We start from the raw sequence: 16,115 nt of genomic DNA on the forward strand, positions 1-16,115 counted from the left end.
GCAGGCCCGGTGGACAGGAACATCGGGAGCTCGCAGGTCCCTGATGGGAGACCGCTTTTCGGAGCTCCCACAACGGCAACTTCTCTCACTGGAATTGCGGGGTTTAAAGGACTCGGAGCGGGGCCTAACATCGCCCGCCGTGGCTTAAACGGCCACAGGACTTACCATCGTCCGCCGGGACCTCTAACATCGGAGCCCCAGTTCGCCTCGACGCTGCAGTTGGACTGACGGACCGCGGGAGAAGAACAAAGGGAAGAGATAAGACTTTGCCTTCCATCACAGTGAGGAAATGTTGGAGATCCACTGTGATGGATGTTTATGTAAACGGTGTTAAGTGTGGGTCTTGTTTTTTTTTTTGTAATGTAAGACTGTAGAAAATGCAATTTCGTTCAAACCAAGCTGATTGAACGACAATAAAAGGCATTCTATTCTATTCTACAACACCCGTAGTCTGAATCGAACCCAGGTTTCCAACACTGCAAGCGCTGTAAGGCAGCAACTCCACCGTTGTGACGCCCCTGTGGTGTGCCATTTTTAAGTTGAATCCTAGAACATATTTAGAACAGAATAAAAACAATTGTTGCAGATTTTCTTCATGAACCAAAATGGAAGACGTAATGTTTTTATTCTGATGATGCAGCTTACTAGGCACCATATAATATTCTAAAGTTTGTATTACACTGCTGTTCTCTTCCTTATTTGAATGGCTATTCTTTCAGAATCACCTGACAATGATGTTGCCATGGACATAGGATCGTCAGAAAGGCAGGATTCAGAAACGGTGTATGACTGTGTCATTTGTGGACAAAGTGGCCCATCGACAGAAGAAAGACCTACTGGATTAGTGGTTCTATTGCAGGCTTCATCTGGTAACTATTTTATTTGTACTTATCAGTTAGTATATTTAAATAAATTAAATGGTAAGAATATTTCATTATAGTTTGGCTCTGCATATGCTGTACTCTTGTGGTAAATTCCTCCTGCATGTAGCGTCTTAAATTATGACACATGATTTCGAAAGAATAACTGCTGTATTCCATGCAATGCTTCCATCCCCGAAGCTGATTTTGTTTAATACTCCTAAAGCATTTGATATAAAGGTCAGAGAGTGACACAATGATTCAGAATGGTACGCCAAATCTAATTTCTCTTATCTTGAAAGGACTTTCATTGTTGATGTTTAATCAAGATTGCTCAATATTAATAATTATTTTAAATTATATCCATTATCTACAACTTCTATACAGGTCAACATTTTGAAATTAAATTATATTGTTCAGTTATTTTTGTTCCCATCTTCGTGGAAATGGCTTTATTCATGGCTCTTGTTTGTTTAAAGTCTGGTTGTGCTGGTCTCTGCTGTAGAAAGTGCAGAACGAGTAACTATATTTGTGGCCCACTTAATCTGATGGTCATTCTTGAATGGGTACTAATGCTGTGAAGCCCATTTGTGAGCTTGAGTCAACTGAGTACCATCGGCCATGCTCCTATATTACAAGAGTTTTATATAGTACTAAACCAAGTGGGACCCGTTGGGCCCCGTCCCCCAACATGGGAGGGCTGGTCCCCGAACGCGTCGTCGGCGCTCATCCCAGAGACAGGCGCCTTCCGTAGCCAATCACCCGTTCCCCCAACGAACCCATTTGCCCAACACAATATTCCGCCACTCACCCGTAGCCCCCAACTGCGCAGGCGCGGCTTATTTCCCCTCACCCCCAACACACCCTCCCCCTCCCCTTCATCCTCCCTCTTCTCTCCCCTCACCACCTCCCCTCCTCCACTACCTCCTTCACCATTCGCTCCCTCTCCTTTCCCCTACCCTCATTCACTCCCTCCCACCCTCCATAATCCCTCTCCCCTCCCTACCCCTGTTGGGCCCCGATTCCCCAAAGCAATATTCCACCACTCACCCGTTTCCCCAATGCAACCCGTTTCACCACTCACCCCTTTCCCAACGCAACCCGTTCCCCCCAACGCAATCAATCTTTCCCACTTGAGGAGGGGAGGAGGCAATCGACGCAACCCGGAGCCAATGAATGGACTCGACATTTGGGTCTGCGTCGACGCTCCCTTGAGCCAATCAATCTTTCCCACGTGTGGGGGTGGGGCAGTCGGTGCTTCCCAGAGCCATTGAATGGATTCTACTTTTCGATTGGCATCAGCGCTCCTTTGAGCCAATCAATCCTTCCCACGTGGGGGGGAGGGGGGTCAGTCTCCGCTTCCCGGAGCCAATGAATCGACTCGACTTTTGGGCGGCGCTCCCTTGAGCCAATCAATCCTTCCCACGTGGGGGGGGGGGTAAAAATGTCACACTCTCCTTACTCCCCCTTGAAGCTGCTGATCCCGTTGTCTCTCTGTCTCCTCTCCCTCTCCTTTTCCCTACTCTCAGTTACTCCCTCCCTCTCCCCTTCCCTTTCGCACTCCCCCACTAAAGACAATGTTTAAATAACATTTCTTCTCATCCCATCCCCCAATCCGTCAACTCTCATAGCTTATGTATTGGTAGCAAAGATCACATTGTGAGGTCATTTTCGGAATCTTCACGGCAGCTTGTGTAAATGAGATCCCATTGTGATTGGCGGACTGTGAGATGCCATTGTGACATCATCACTGGAAGCTGCTAGAAGACTCCCACTCACAAGCAGTTATTATTTTCAAAGTTGGCCTTTTAAAAATTTTAAATATCAATAACGTGAAATATAGCATCAAATGTGATGTGAAACTTGATACTAACGACCATGGGGAAAAGTTCAGGAAGATTCTGCAAAGATTTTCATGCTATTGTGTACCGTTTTGGCGTAGTTCCCTGATCTCACAGACAGACAGACAAGATGAGACTTTTAATAGTAGTTGGATCCCTGTCACATGGGAGGCCTGGTCCCCCAACGTAACCCGCTCCCCAACGCAATATTCCACCACTCACCCATAGCCGACAACTGTTTTTTGAGATTTTTTAACATTTTGATTAATACCGAGAAATAATGCATGAAAATTTGAGATAAGGCGATTTTGGACTACACAGAATAAATCTCTATCGGAATATGTAAAAATGCTACCGTTAGTGCGTCGTTTTTTCGAGATATGATTACACACAAACAAATAAGTACACATCCAAGATCAGAGATTTATAGTTATACTAGACCAAGGGGGACCCATTGGGTCCCTGTCACACGGGAGGCCTGGTCCCCCAACTCAACCCGTTCCCCAATGCACTCACCCATAGCCGACAACTACGCAGGGGCTGCTCATTTCGCTTTATTCACCCTCCCTCATTTTTAAACTTTAAAAAAAATGCAATTGCACTTGCTAGCTAGCAGAACTCAGTGTACCGTGTCTTTAAAAAAAAATGCATTTGCACTTGCTAGGGCTAGCAGGACTCAGTGTACTTGGATAGCAACAATGTTGTGAGCAGGGCTACTATCCCATTGTGACGTCACAGCTGTACGCACAGGGAATAAGTAGTTATTTTTTTCCAAGTTTTTTTTATTTTTGAACATTTTGATTAATAACTCGAGAAATAATGCATGAAATTTTGAGATGAGGCGATTTCAGAGTCCACGGGATAAATCTCTATCGGAATTCATGAAAATTTTACCGTTAGCGCGTCGTTTTTTCGAGAAGTGATTATACACAAACAAATACGCACACAAATAAATACATCCACATACAAGATCAGACTTTTAAGTATATAATAATAGATATGGATATGGATGGATGGATAGATAGAGAGATAGATATAGAAAGCTTTTGAAAGTTGCTGGGATTTGGTTTTTGTATTTAGTTTAAATGTTGATATAAATATATTCCTGGAAAATTGGAACAGAATAAATAGATAGAATTGTAAATATTATTTTGGCTGTTGCTGAAATATTTATTTTATTTATTTTAAATATTATTAGATTTTATCTGCTGCTGCCTGAAACCTTCAATTAGACTTTCTTCATTTGCTTTTTTTGAAATGATGGATTTTGCTTTTGCTGATTTTTCATCATTGGTTATTTAGAAGTTGCCTGTGCAGTAGAAAGGACTAAAATATAAAGCAATTTTATTATATTTTAATATGACATTTATGAAAAAGCATTGATTTGTTACAGTCCTTGGCCACCGTCGTAGAAGCACTGAACCAAAGAAATTACCAACCAGTGATGAAGAACAGATTTACCCTGAGGATACCTGTGGAACCGCATACGATGTCAGAATAACAGATTTGCAACGACATTTCAAAGACGTAAATATATCTTTTTCAGACAAAAACAAATCACCCACATTTTCCATGTTTCAATTATATTAGAGTATAAAATTATAGTTTTCAGTGAGAATTGCGACATAAAGCCATTATGTTGATATAAGATGGGCACACTGCGAAGATGTTAGAGTCATAAACAACTTCAGATTTGTATACTTAGGCCCCCTTCGGTCATGGCTGACCATGGGTGTCTCCAGGGTGCTATTCTCTATATGGAGGATGCCTGTGTGTGACTTTGTTTAACGTGGGGAGACTGGTGCACAGACAGCCACCCCACAGTCCTTGACAGATCTGGGTCAGGATCTTGTGGCATGGAGTCCAAGACGACCGGAGACCCTTTTCTGCTGCAGCCTTCATCTGCTTTCCCAGCCGTTGTGACGCTCCACTAAGGTCAGCCATCGTCCTCCGCCTGTTCCACCGTTGAGGTCTTGGTTGGATTGCTCTTTGTCAGAGACCTCCCCCTCGACCTTACCGCCATGGGTGGCCCTCCCAGGAGCATAGCACCAGACGGCATCGCTCTCAGGATCTTGGGTCCTGTGATGTTTGGTGGACTGTGTGGGGTGGGAGGACCCATTGCTCCTCCCATGCAGCAGGTGGCACTGCACAGGACAAAGGGAGATGTTTTGGATATAGTTTATCCTGTCTGTAGACAGTGTGTGTTTGCAGCCATTTTGAGTAGTCTTGCTGCCAGCATTGAGTAAAGCATTAAAGACTTCTGTTGTAAATTGAAAACTCTCAAGTTTAGTGCAGACCTAGAAAACGAACACGAAAGTGGTGTCAGGAGTGGGATACTTCGGTTTGCGTCCAAAGACCCAGATAAGAGCCTTTTTTAATTTATTTTTTTATTTAAAAAAAAAAACAGAACTCAAACAAACATGTCTTGGCAATTCGATCATTTCGATCCCAAGCGAGAAAGGTGGTCGTCGTATTTAATGTGCGCTGAGTTTTATTTTGAAAGTATGGTAATTACGACTGACCAGAGGAAGAAGGCTCTCTTGTGTTCATCAATGTCTCCAGAAACTTTTGCACTGCTTCAAAATTTACTTACAAATGAAGTAACTGAAGCCTCATATGCTGAAATCACAACGGCTTTGCAGCTGCATTTCGAAGAAAGTCGAAATTTCCTCGCAGCTCGCCTTGATTTCTACAGGACGGTGCAACAGGAAGGGCAATCGATTACCGAATTTCTTGCCGAACTTCGCACCAAGGCAAAGGCATGTGATTTAAAAACTCAATGCTGCGAAAAGTGCCAAGACAATGCTTTGCAGGATAGACTGGTGATGGGCTGCAGGCACGCATTCATCCAGCAGGCGATTCTCAAGGATTCGGATGCCTCATTGAAGAATGTGCTGTAGTGTGCTAAGATGGCCAAGCTGCTGAGTAAAGAACTGCACAAAATGGCTGGCGAAACAGCGTCAAAGTTCCCTCAGGAGGTGCATACAGTTCGTCAGACTCGTCCGCAACGCCAGAAACCAGTTGATTGACCCAGAGCAAATCCAGAGAAGGTGGGACAGTTTCAGAAGAGCCTTTCCTCTGTGGGGGGAGGATTGAAACCCTGCTACCGGTGCGGTTCGACTGCTCATCATCACCGTGAGTGCCCGTATATCAAGTCCGTTTGTTATGCCTGTTACCGAAAAGGTCATCTCCAGGCAGTGTGTCAATCCGTAGGAAAGCTGAGAAAGGGCAAGAAAGCACAAAACACAGTCGATCAAATCGCGAAGACCATTCCTATTGAAGTGCTCGGTGTGTCTACGATCAACGACAAGACGAGGATTTTAGTTGCGGGTCTCGAACGTCGATCTACAGTTCCAGGTGGACACTGGTGCGGCTGTGTCGCTGGTGGGTCAGGACATCTGGGAGAGGATCGGATCGCCGAAACTGAAACCGGCCAACATCCGCCTTTTCGGATACGGACGACAGCCCATTCCCACGGAAGGCAAATGCACCGTCACCGTTTCCTGTAATGGTATGACACAGATGTTGCCGCTGATCGTCGTTGGTAAAGAAGGTACATCCCTGTGCGCCATCGACCGGATCCATGCTTTCAAGCTTGACATGAACTCCTTGATCTACGGTGGATCAACAATGGCATTGTCATCGACCACGGATTGCAACATGGTCAGCAAGTGCGAGAATAACCTGCGAAAACAGGACATTGAATGGCACTGGCCCAAAGAGTGTTTGGTACACTATGACGCGTTTGGTCCACTATGACCCATTAAATCCGATCTCGCTGGCCGCCGATGCATTGCCGTATGGTCTTGGAGCTGTATTCTCACAAATGGCGCCGAATGGCAAGGAAGAACCAATCGCGTTCGCATCCAAAACGCTGACAAGCGCCGAGAAAAACTTCAGTCAAGTGGAGAAATAACAGAATACAGATAAAGCAAATACTGATATATATTCAAAAGAGAACACTGACAAAACCTCTGTTGATTCTGAGCCTTTAGCAAGAGTTGTGAAGCAAAAAAGGATGGGGAAAAAAGAGTGAAGCGAGGTCCAGCTAAATGGAGCCATTCAAACTGGAAAGGGGGAATGTGATGTTTGGTGGACTGTGTGGGGTGGGATGACGCGTTGCTCCTCCCGTGCAGCAGGTGGCACTGCACAGGACAAAGAGAGATGTTTGGTATATAGTTTATCCTGTCTGTAGACAGTGTGTGGTTGCAGCCATTTTGAGTAGTCTTGCTGCCAGCATTAAGTAAAGCATTAAAGACTTCTGTTGTAAATTGAAGATTCTCAAGTTTTGTGCAGACCTATAAAACAAACACGAAAGGTCCACACAAGCTTCTCCACCACGACAAGGTGACATTCTACGGAGAAGAAAAGATACACAAATGCTGAAGTAATTCAACGCATCAAATGGCATCTATGGGTGAACATGGTTAGGTGATGTGTTGGGTCGAGCCCCTTCAGTCTGAAGAAGGGTCCCGATTAGAAACGTCACCCAATCGGAAATGTCACCTATATTGTTCTCCAGAGATACTGCCTGACCCGCCGAGTTACTCCAGCACTTTGTGAAGATGTCATTTTTTTCCCTCATCCCTGCACGTGGAAGGAAGGAAGGAAGAAAAGATGGGGTAAAGTAGTTTCCACTCATAGGAGCGTGTTCCTCTTCTGCAGTATTTAATTGGCATTGCATCTAAATATATATAACAAGACAGTTTCACAAGGTTTTCACTTCCCAAATTCATGCCAAATGTCTGATGAGAAGAAATAAGTCATCCTTGGATATTGTTCTGAATTTGATCAGCACTTTTACACTTTTGAACACTAGCAATTGAATAAAATTTGGCTGGGGAGATCAGAAAGACATCAGATTAACTTTTGATAATTAAAGTTAATAGCAGAACATTGTCTATTATTCAGTGCTGATTGGAAGTTTTATTGAAATGTAGTCAAAATGGTAATTGATATGAACGAAAATGGTAAATTGGTGCACTTCTGGAACGAACAACTTTGTTAGAGCATGGAAAGTTTCTGTATATCTTGAATGCAGAATCATATTTCCATTTTACCTCGACCCGTTGATTATAAAATGTACCATTACTGTTTGACAAACAAAAAACAATTTTTGCATCTAATCTGTACAATTTATTGCACATGTTCTGACCTCCAATCAGATAGAGCTTTTTTTAAATTCTAACTTGTCAAGGTCACTTATTGCCAGATGCAGAGGTATGGTGAGGAAGAGGTACGATGCTTCAGCATCACAGGCACATAGATTCAGCAACACACAAAACCATAAGTTACATGTACATTACACACAAAAAGAAAAAAAGACAATGCAAAAAAATAAGACATTGGTAGAAAACAAATCCATGCTGATGCAGGAAGTGAGCTGTAGTGTTCTGTGGCCGAGATAGGATGAGGGCTGTGGGGGTCGATCCAAGAACCCGATAGTTGTAGCAAAGGAGCTGTTCCTGAATCTGGTGGTGTGTGGCTTCAGACTTCTTCCCCTCCTGCCCAGCAGTAGCAGTGAGAAGAAAGCATGGCTGAGATAGTGGGGATCCTTGATGATGCATGCTGCCTTCTTGAAGCAGCATATTGTGGATTCTTTTGATCTGGGGAGGGCTGTGCCCATGATGGACCTAGCACTTTTGATGGACCACCACTCTCTGTAGCCTCTTGCATTACTGTGTATTGGAATTGCTGTACCAGGCCATGATGTAACCAGTCAGGATTATTTCTCCATTCATCTGTCCCATTTTGTTAGTATTCTGTGACATGCCAAATCTCTTCAAACTTCCAAGAAAGCGTGTCTTCTTTGTGATTATATTTATTTGCTGGCCGAGATCAATCTTTGGATTGATGCTCAGAAAAAGTGAATTTGGAAAGTAATTATCTATATATAGCTAAGTTCAAGAAGACGAAATAATGGCCCTTAGTAAATAAAATATTTTACTGTTTTAACCAAGATTTAATTGTTTTATTACAAATGGGCTTCTATTTTTTTAGAAGCTTTTATTACGAGCAGAATGCTCTGTACGCGGCAGATCTGTATCTGTATCTAGGTATTGCGGATCGAAGGGCCTGTTCCTGTGCAGTATTATTCGATACTCTATGTTCCATAAATACCTTTCATCACACTCTCTCCTTGTGAATTGAGTTCATTATCAGATTAACTAACTTTTTTTGCTTCCAGATTTAATTTATAATTACTATTGCTGAAGCGCAAAACAAAGCTTTAATGTTAGTCTACTATTCTTTTAGAGTTCCTGCCTACAGTCCATCTCCATTGGCTGGGAAGGTGGAGTATATGTTCAGACCTGTGGACATACTTTACATATCGACTGCCATAAGTCTTACATGGAATCATTGAGGGTGAGTTAAAAACAAAAATACTCTCATTAGAAATCAATGTACAGCATTTCTACAATGAAAAAATATTCTTCTTTAAATAATGATTGTCAGAATTTTTTTTTATGGAATGTTTGTGAAGTTTTGAAAAGAACAAAATTCAATGACAGACGTACTGAAGTATTCTGGCAATTTATTGGTCAAGGTAGATATGAGACCTGAAACTTTTCTTTGTAGATTAGATAGATCTTTTAAAATGAATGCATTTTCCTCAAAAATAAAGTATGAAAATTGAGAAGCATTTATTATTTTGGAGCTTGGCCTAATGGTGCAGTTCATTCCTGTGCCATAATTTGTGTACGTAATGACCAACAAATCTACAACTTGTATCCCAAAATGATGTGCACGCAAGGACAATTGTAAATTTTAAGACATGGATCTATAATTTATTTCTGATAAAGCTGCCAAGGGACACAGTACAAGGCAGTTAATGATATAAATGGAATTGGGGTCCTGATGAGCCATTATAATTGATCATACCCATTCAGGTTCAAAGGACTAAATGCCTACTGCTCTTATGTTCCCATTAATATTCAAGAATGCAGATATGTGGATATACATTATCAAAATCTCTTGCTGACTACCACTTTATTCCAAGCCCATGGATAAGAGTATTGTACTGTAATTATTGGTCAAAAGCTGCTTTCCAGTTTGCTCCATCATTCAGTAAGATTATGGATAATGCATGCCAGAAAGATTAATTAAAAATGTTGGTACATTACAACTCTCCTGGCAACACAACACTACACAAAGGATCTATCTAACCCTCTCACCTTTCTAATCTGCTTTTGTTTGTTATAAGCTTGCAGGTTTTACATGTTGAATCATAAACTGAAGATGGTTATTTCGCTAAATGAGATTGGAACATTGGTACAGTACAGGAACTGACCCTTTTGGCCCACAATGTTCGTGCCAGACACGATGCCAGGTTAAATTAATCGCATCTGCCTGAACATGATCCACATCACTCCGTTTTCTGTATATCCATGTGCCTCCTAAAAGTTTCTTAAATGTTACTATCATATCTGTCTCCATCACCACACCTGGCAGCTCATTGCAGGCACTCACCACACTGTGTAACACCACATATCTCCTTCACAACACACCACATATCTCCTTCAAAATGTTCCCCTCATGAGCTGCCAGATCTAGTATTTGAGGCAGGTACGATAACAACATTTAAAAGACATTTGGACAGGTACGTGGATAAGAAAGGTTCAGAGAGATATGGGCCAAACACAGGTACGCGGGACTAGCAAAGGTGGGACATCTTGGTCGGCATGGGCAAATTGGGCTGAAGGACCTGTTTCCGTGCTGTTTGGTTCTGTGACCTTAAAGCTATGTCCACTAGTCTTTGACATTTATACCCTGGGATAAAGACAGACTCTATCCTATCTATGTCTCTCATAATTTTATATGCTTCTATCAAGTGTCCTCTCAGCCTCTGAAGCATCAGAGAAAACAATCCAAGTGTGTCCAATCTCCTTTTAGATAATACCTTCTAACCATTCTGGTAAACCTCGTCTGCACCCTCACCAAAACCTCCACTTCCTTCCTGTAATGGGGTGACCAGAACTACACACAGTATTCCAAATGCAGCCTAATCAATGTCCTATAAAGATTCATTATGACTTCCTTACTCTTGTATTCCATGCCCTGACCAATGAAGGCAAGCATACCTTACGCATTCTTAACCACTCTATTTATGTGGTCACTGTTAAGGAGCTAAAGCGTTGGACTCCAAGATCTCTCTGAACATCATTGATGTTATGGGTCTTACCATCAACTGTGTACTTTCTGTTTGCATTCGACCTCCCAAAGTGCAACACATGCTGATATTAAATTCCATCTTCAATTTCTCCGCCCATTTTGTAGCTGATCTATATCCCGCTGTATACTTTGACAGCCTCCCTCAGCGTTGGTGTCATCTGCAATCTTGCTAACCCACCCGTCTACATTTGCAACCAACTAGTTTATATATTATAAGCAATGGAGGTCACAGCACAGATCCCAGCCAGAATAGCACCCATACAACACAATGCGTCACGGTGCCAGAGACCATGGTTTGATCCTTGTCCGATGTTGTCTGTGTGGAATTTGCAGGTTCTCCCTGTGACCGAATTGAAACTTCCATGTCACCGTGAATCCCATGGGTTTTCTCTGAGTGCTCTGATTTCCTCTCACATCCCAAAGACGTGCTGGTTTGTAGGTTAATTGGCCTCTGTAAATTGCCCCCTAGTATATAGGGAGTGAATGTGCAACTGAGTAAAACAGAACCAGTGTGAATAGGTGATCGATAGTTAACATTGACTCAGTGGGCTGAAGGGCAAGATTCCATTCTATATCTCAAAAACTAAAACTAAACCACAACTTTCTGCTTGAATCCAGTTCTGAATCTAAACTACCATGTCATCATGAATCCGATGCATCTTAATCTTTTGAATCAGTTTACCGTGACGTGCTTTTTGTTGCAAGAAAGTTTGAAACATTATTTCATAACAAAAGTTATAATAAACCAAAATCTGTCATTAGAATTTGATGATACTTTTCATTAAAAAATAGTTGCTGTGATTTTTCTTTCAGAATGATCAGGTGCTGCAGAGTTTTTCAGTGGATAAAGGAGAGTTTACTTGTCCACTCTGCAGACAGTTTGCCAACAGTGTTCTTCCTTGTTACCCGGAGAAGAATGAGGAGAAGAGTCTTTGGTTACCATACAACAATAAGACCATGCAATTTCTCATCAGGGAAGTGGAAGAACAGCAGGAACAGTTGGGAATGTTCCCAGTAAGCATTAGTGTAAGGTGGAAGCATCTTTTTATGTGTTATTGTGCGGATTTTCTATGAAATATTTTCATTAAACAGAAAGATATTGCTGAAAATTTAAACCAAACCCCAATATTTGGGGAGTAAATTAATGAGTTAATGTTTCTAAAACAATCCCTTTATCCTCTCGCATCTATTCTCACCACAAAGAATAACTGACTATACTAACTTTTAGTTTGATTATCCAAAATTTGGATTGTAAAATATACTTATTTCATGCTTAAGTTGAAAACTCAGAACTGTCAACTTAATAGTTTTTTTTATGTGCTATTAAGATAGACTTTGAAGCTTTATTTAGAAATACGGAACTGCAGATGCTGATTTATAATAGACACAAAGTGCTGGAGTAATGCAAATTAGAGGAACAGCACCTTGCCACTTGGGTAGCTTACAACCCAATGTTTTGATCATTTTCCAATTTTGGTAACTACAAACCCCCATGTTCTCTTTCTTTCTCACTCACCCTCTCCCCTGTCCCCCACCTGGACTCGCATCTATTTCTTCCCTCCCCCTTCCCTTCCACCCATATTCCTTGCTCAAGCTTCACAATTCACAACTCTTCAATCAGTGTGAAGAAGGTTCTGAACATAAACGTCACCTATCCATGTTCTCTAGAAATGCTGCCTGATCTGTTGAGTTACTCCAGCACTTTGTGTCTTTTTTATTGATTTATTGCGTACTGACATTTTTGATGGAAAATGTTGTGGAAGAGTGTACGGTGTATAGTACTTGCTTTTATTTTGAGTATTGAAAAGATTGATTTTGGTGTTTCAATTATATGGAGTTAAAAGGAAAATGTTGTTCATCAACATTAAATATTCAATTCAGGAATACTAGTTTTCTTTGAGGATGCCCTGTTTTATTAAATGGCAACTTCAATGTAGAAAATGGTTTTATGTACTTTGGATGGGAGATGAAGAAGTGATCAGCTGTTGGCACTAGTGGGATGCAGGAAGAGGATTTTTTATTGAACTTGACTGTTAAAAGATTTTAAAGATGGCAAGGGAAATTGAGATGGTCAAGGGATGGGAATGCAGAGAATAGTGCTTTGTTGCTTAAGATAGTGATGGCCTTGCAATAAAGTGTTTATATAAACTTGTGTGTTTAGTGGACAGCAAACCCGAGCCCGTTGGAGGTCAGCAGAGTGGCAAAACAAAAAAAGCTGCTGCCTAACAGCTCCAGTAACCTGGCTTCAATCCTGATCCCCTGTACTGTCTGTAGAATTTGCATGTTCTCCGTGCGGTCACGTGAGTTTTCCTTTGTAAAACACAAAGTGGAGGAGTAACTCAGCGGGTCTGGCAGCATCTTTGGAAGGAGTCTGCAGGTTTTCCTCTAGTGGCATCTGTTTCCTCCCACGTCCTAAAGACATCTCGGTCTCTAGGTTGATGGGCCAGTGTTGGGTCTGTGTTGAGTGGTAGAATGTGGGGAGAATAAAAAGAGATTAGTGTATGGTTACTATAAATGTGTTCTTGTTGGCTGACATAGTAGGCCAAACAGGGTGTTACGGGCCCTGATCAAGGCTTGTGAAGAGTTGTAGGATCAGATCTTTGTTGGTGTAATTGATTGGTGCACAGAGTTAAGAGAGCTCAAGTAAGATAAAGGAATGAAGAGAAGAGATTGAACTTTTCTTTTCGCCTTCCATCACAATGAGGAATGTGGAGGAGTCACTGTGGTGGATGTTCATGTTAAAATGTATTTTGTGTGTTTTGTTGCTTTTTAATGGTATGACTATGGTAAATCAAATTCCTTGTATATACATATTTGGCTAATAAAGTATGGTTATGATGATGATTATGATAAGGTAGCACAATCAATAATCTATTGCCTGCAGGATGCCAGAGTGAGCAACTGGCTTGAAAAGAGATTGGAGATGAAAGGATAATGATCAAGGCTATGTGATTCATTTTGGGAAGGATAAAATAGAATTACAAGTAGTCCACTTGAAAGATATCTGGAGCTGGGTGCTAAATTATAATGTCAAATTTCATTATTTATTCTTTGGGTTATTATCAGAACCAATTGCAGATTCAGTAGGGAAATTTGGGAGTTGAAGAAGTGATGTGGAAAAAGATTGATTTTGTGTGGTGCCAGGATGATGTGGAAAGGATAGGAAAGGACTGTGCCAAAGGGACGTGCTCAGTTTGAACCAAGCTGGGCCATTGCTCTTGCAGTAAGGATAAATTGGATCATAGTGAGGTATGAAGGTGGAGATTGGGTTATAACTGTAAAAAACAAACAAAAATGGAATAAAGTACAGTAGGAGTCTGAAATTCAGCTTTATCTACTGGAGATATGGATGGGACTGAAGGATATAAAGGGCCTGTCCCACTTAGGCTATTTTTTAATAATAATAATAATAATGGATGGGATTTATATAGCGCCTTTCTAATACTCAAGGCTTCTTCTTCTTGCGTATGGCGTGCACAACCTTAAGTTGTAGGACAACTTGTTCTATTTGATCTTATTTGATTGTGCATGCCGGGTTGATTGCATTCGTCGAAGCAGGACGGACCACGTGAAGGTTGCAATCTTCCACCCCATTTTTTAGGCGACTACAGGCGATTAGGCTGTCGCTACATGGTCGCCGGGGTGTCGCCTGTATGGTCGTGAGTAGTCTCCTCAGTCACCCAAAGAGTCGTAGCATCTTTCTGGTTGTCGCTGAATTTTCAACATTTTCAAAATATTCGGCGACAGTGCGTTGACGCCAATGGACGTAGCTTGACTTCTCCTGACGTAGGTGCTGTCGTAGGTTGTCACCGGTGCTGACTTTGGTGAATTCCATTGGCGACTACCTACGTCAACCGGCAACAGTTACTGGCGACTGAATTGTCTTCGACTGGGTCGTAGCTTGTCGCGGGTGGACGTAGGTTGTCGCCTGTGTGGTCGTGGGTTGTCGCTTGTGTGGTTGTATGTTGTCGTAGGTGTGGTAGTAGGTGGATGTCCTAATGGGTCGCCGGTTGTTGGTAGCTTGATGTCGACTAGGTGGTAGATTGTTGTAGCTTGTCGTAGACATTGTCATGGGGGGGGTCCAGTCGCTGGTTTTTCGGCGACCTGCTACGACTATGACAGTCACCGGCAGTCGCCTAAAAAATCGCCTAAGTGGGACAGGCCCTTTAAGTAAATAAACCAAGAGTGGGTGATTAGATTAAATTAGATTAACTTTAATTGTCATTCAGGTATACACATAGACACAGTGCACATTGAACGAAATTTTGTTGCATTGACTCTTCAAAGTAGCAGCAGAATATAACATTTATATCAAGTGATCAGTAAAAGTGCTTAGTGTGTCCATAAAAAGTGCTTCATGTGCGTAGTTCTGTAAAATAGATATGTAGGAAAGTTTTTAAAAGTGGCAATGTATAAGAAAGTTCTAGCCTCGGTTTGATTGTGAGTTCAATAGCCTTATGGCCTGGGGGATGAAGCTGTTGCAGAACCTGGTTGTCCCGCTCTTCATGCTGCGGTACCTCCTCCCAGAGTTCAGCAGTGTAAACAGTCCATATTGTGGGTGTGTGGGGGCTCTGGTAATGCCCTTAGCTCTTGTCAGACAGCGTTTGTAACCAATGTCCATGATGGAAGTAAGAGAAGTCCCAATGATTTTTTCCGCTGTCCTCACCACTCTCTGAAGGCACTTCCAGTCCGCAGCTGTACAGCCGCCGCACCACATAGAGATGCAGCTGGTCATGACTGATTCAATGGTGCTTCTGTAGAATGTGGTGAGGATGGGAGGGTGGAGGTGTGATCTTCTCATCCTGCGGAGGAAGTACAAACGCTGCTGTGCCCGTTTTACCAGAGATGTGATGTTTGTAGTCCAAGTTAAGGTATCCGGTATATGCACTCCCAGGAACTTGATGTTTTTCACCTGCTCCACTGCTAAGTTGTTGATGCACAGCGGAGTGTGACTGGGCTGATTTTTCCTTCTGAAATCGACGACAATCTCTTTGGTTTTGTCCACATTTAGGAGAAGGTTGTTCCTGCTGCACCAGCTCACCAGCTGCTCCACCTCCTCTCTGTATGCCTGGTCGTCGTTGTTGCGGATGAGGCCCACTACTGTTGTGTCATCCACGTATTTGATGATATGGTTAGTAGTGGACCCGGCGATACAGTCATGTGTCATCAATGTGAAGAGCAGCGGACTCAGGACACAGCCCTGAGGGGAGCCAGTGCTCAGTGTGATGGCCGAGGAGGTGTT

At 42.4% G+C, this 16,115-nt stretch overlaps 1 protein-coding gene across 5 annotated transcripts in view; it reads left to right on the plus strand.

Annotated features, from left to right (window-relative positions):
• ubr3 (ubiquitin protein ligase E3 component n-recognin 3) overlaps window positions 1–16,115 on the plus strand; it is a 188,320-nt gene that overhangs the window by 109,323 nt on the left and 62,882 nt on the right. For 3 of the 5 annotated variants that reach the window (XM_033023989.1, XM_033023990.1, XM_033023992.1), the window contains 4 exons: window positions 720–869; window positions 4,095–4,228; window positions 8,957–9,067; window positions 11,687–11,899. In XM_033023989.1, the coding sequence (XP_032879880.1) occupies window positions 720–869; window positions 4,095–4,228; window positions 8,957–9,067; window positions 11,687–11,899 (608 nt within the window). The remainder of the gene's footprint in view (window positions 1–719; window positions 870–4,094; window positions 4,229–8,956; window positions 9,068–11,686; window positions 11,900–16,115) is intronic. The other 2 variants (XM_033023993.1, XM_033023991.1) reach the window with 1 other exon arrangement.

Source organism: Amblyraja radiata, chromosome 7 (genome assembly GCF_010909765.2).
Source record: "Amblyraja radiata isolate CabotCenter1 chromosome 7, sAmbRad1.1.pri, whole genome shotgun sequence".
Classification (NCBI taxonomy): Eukaryota; Metazoa; Chordata; class Chondrichthyes; order Rajiformes; family Rajidae; genus Amblyraja; species Amblyraja radiata.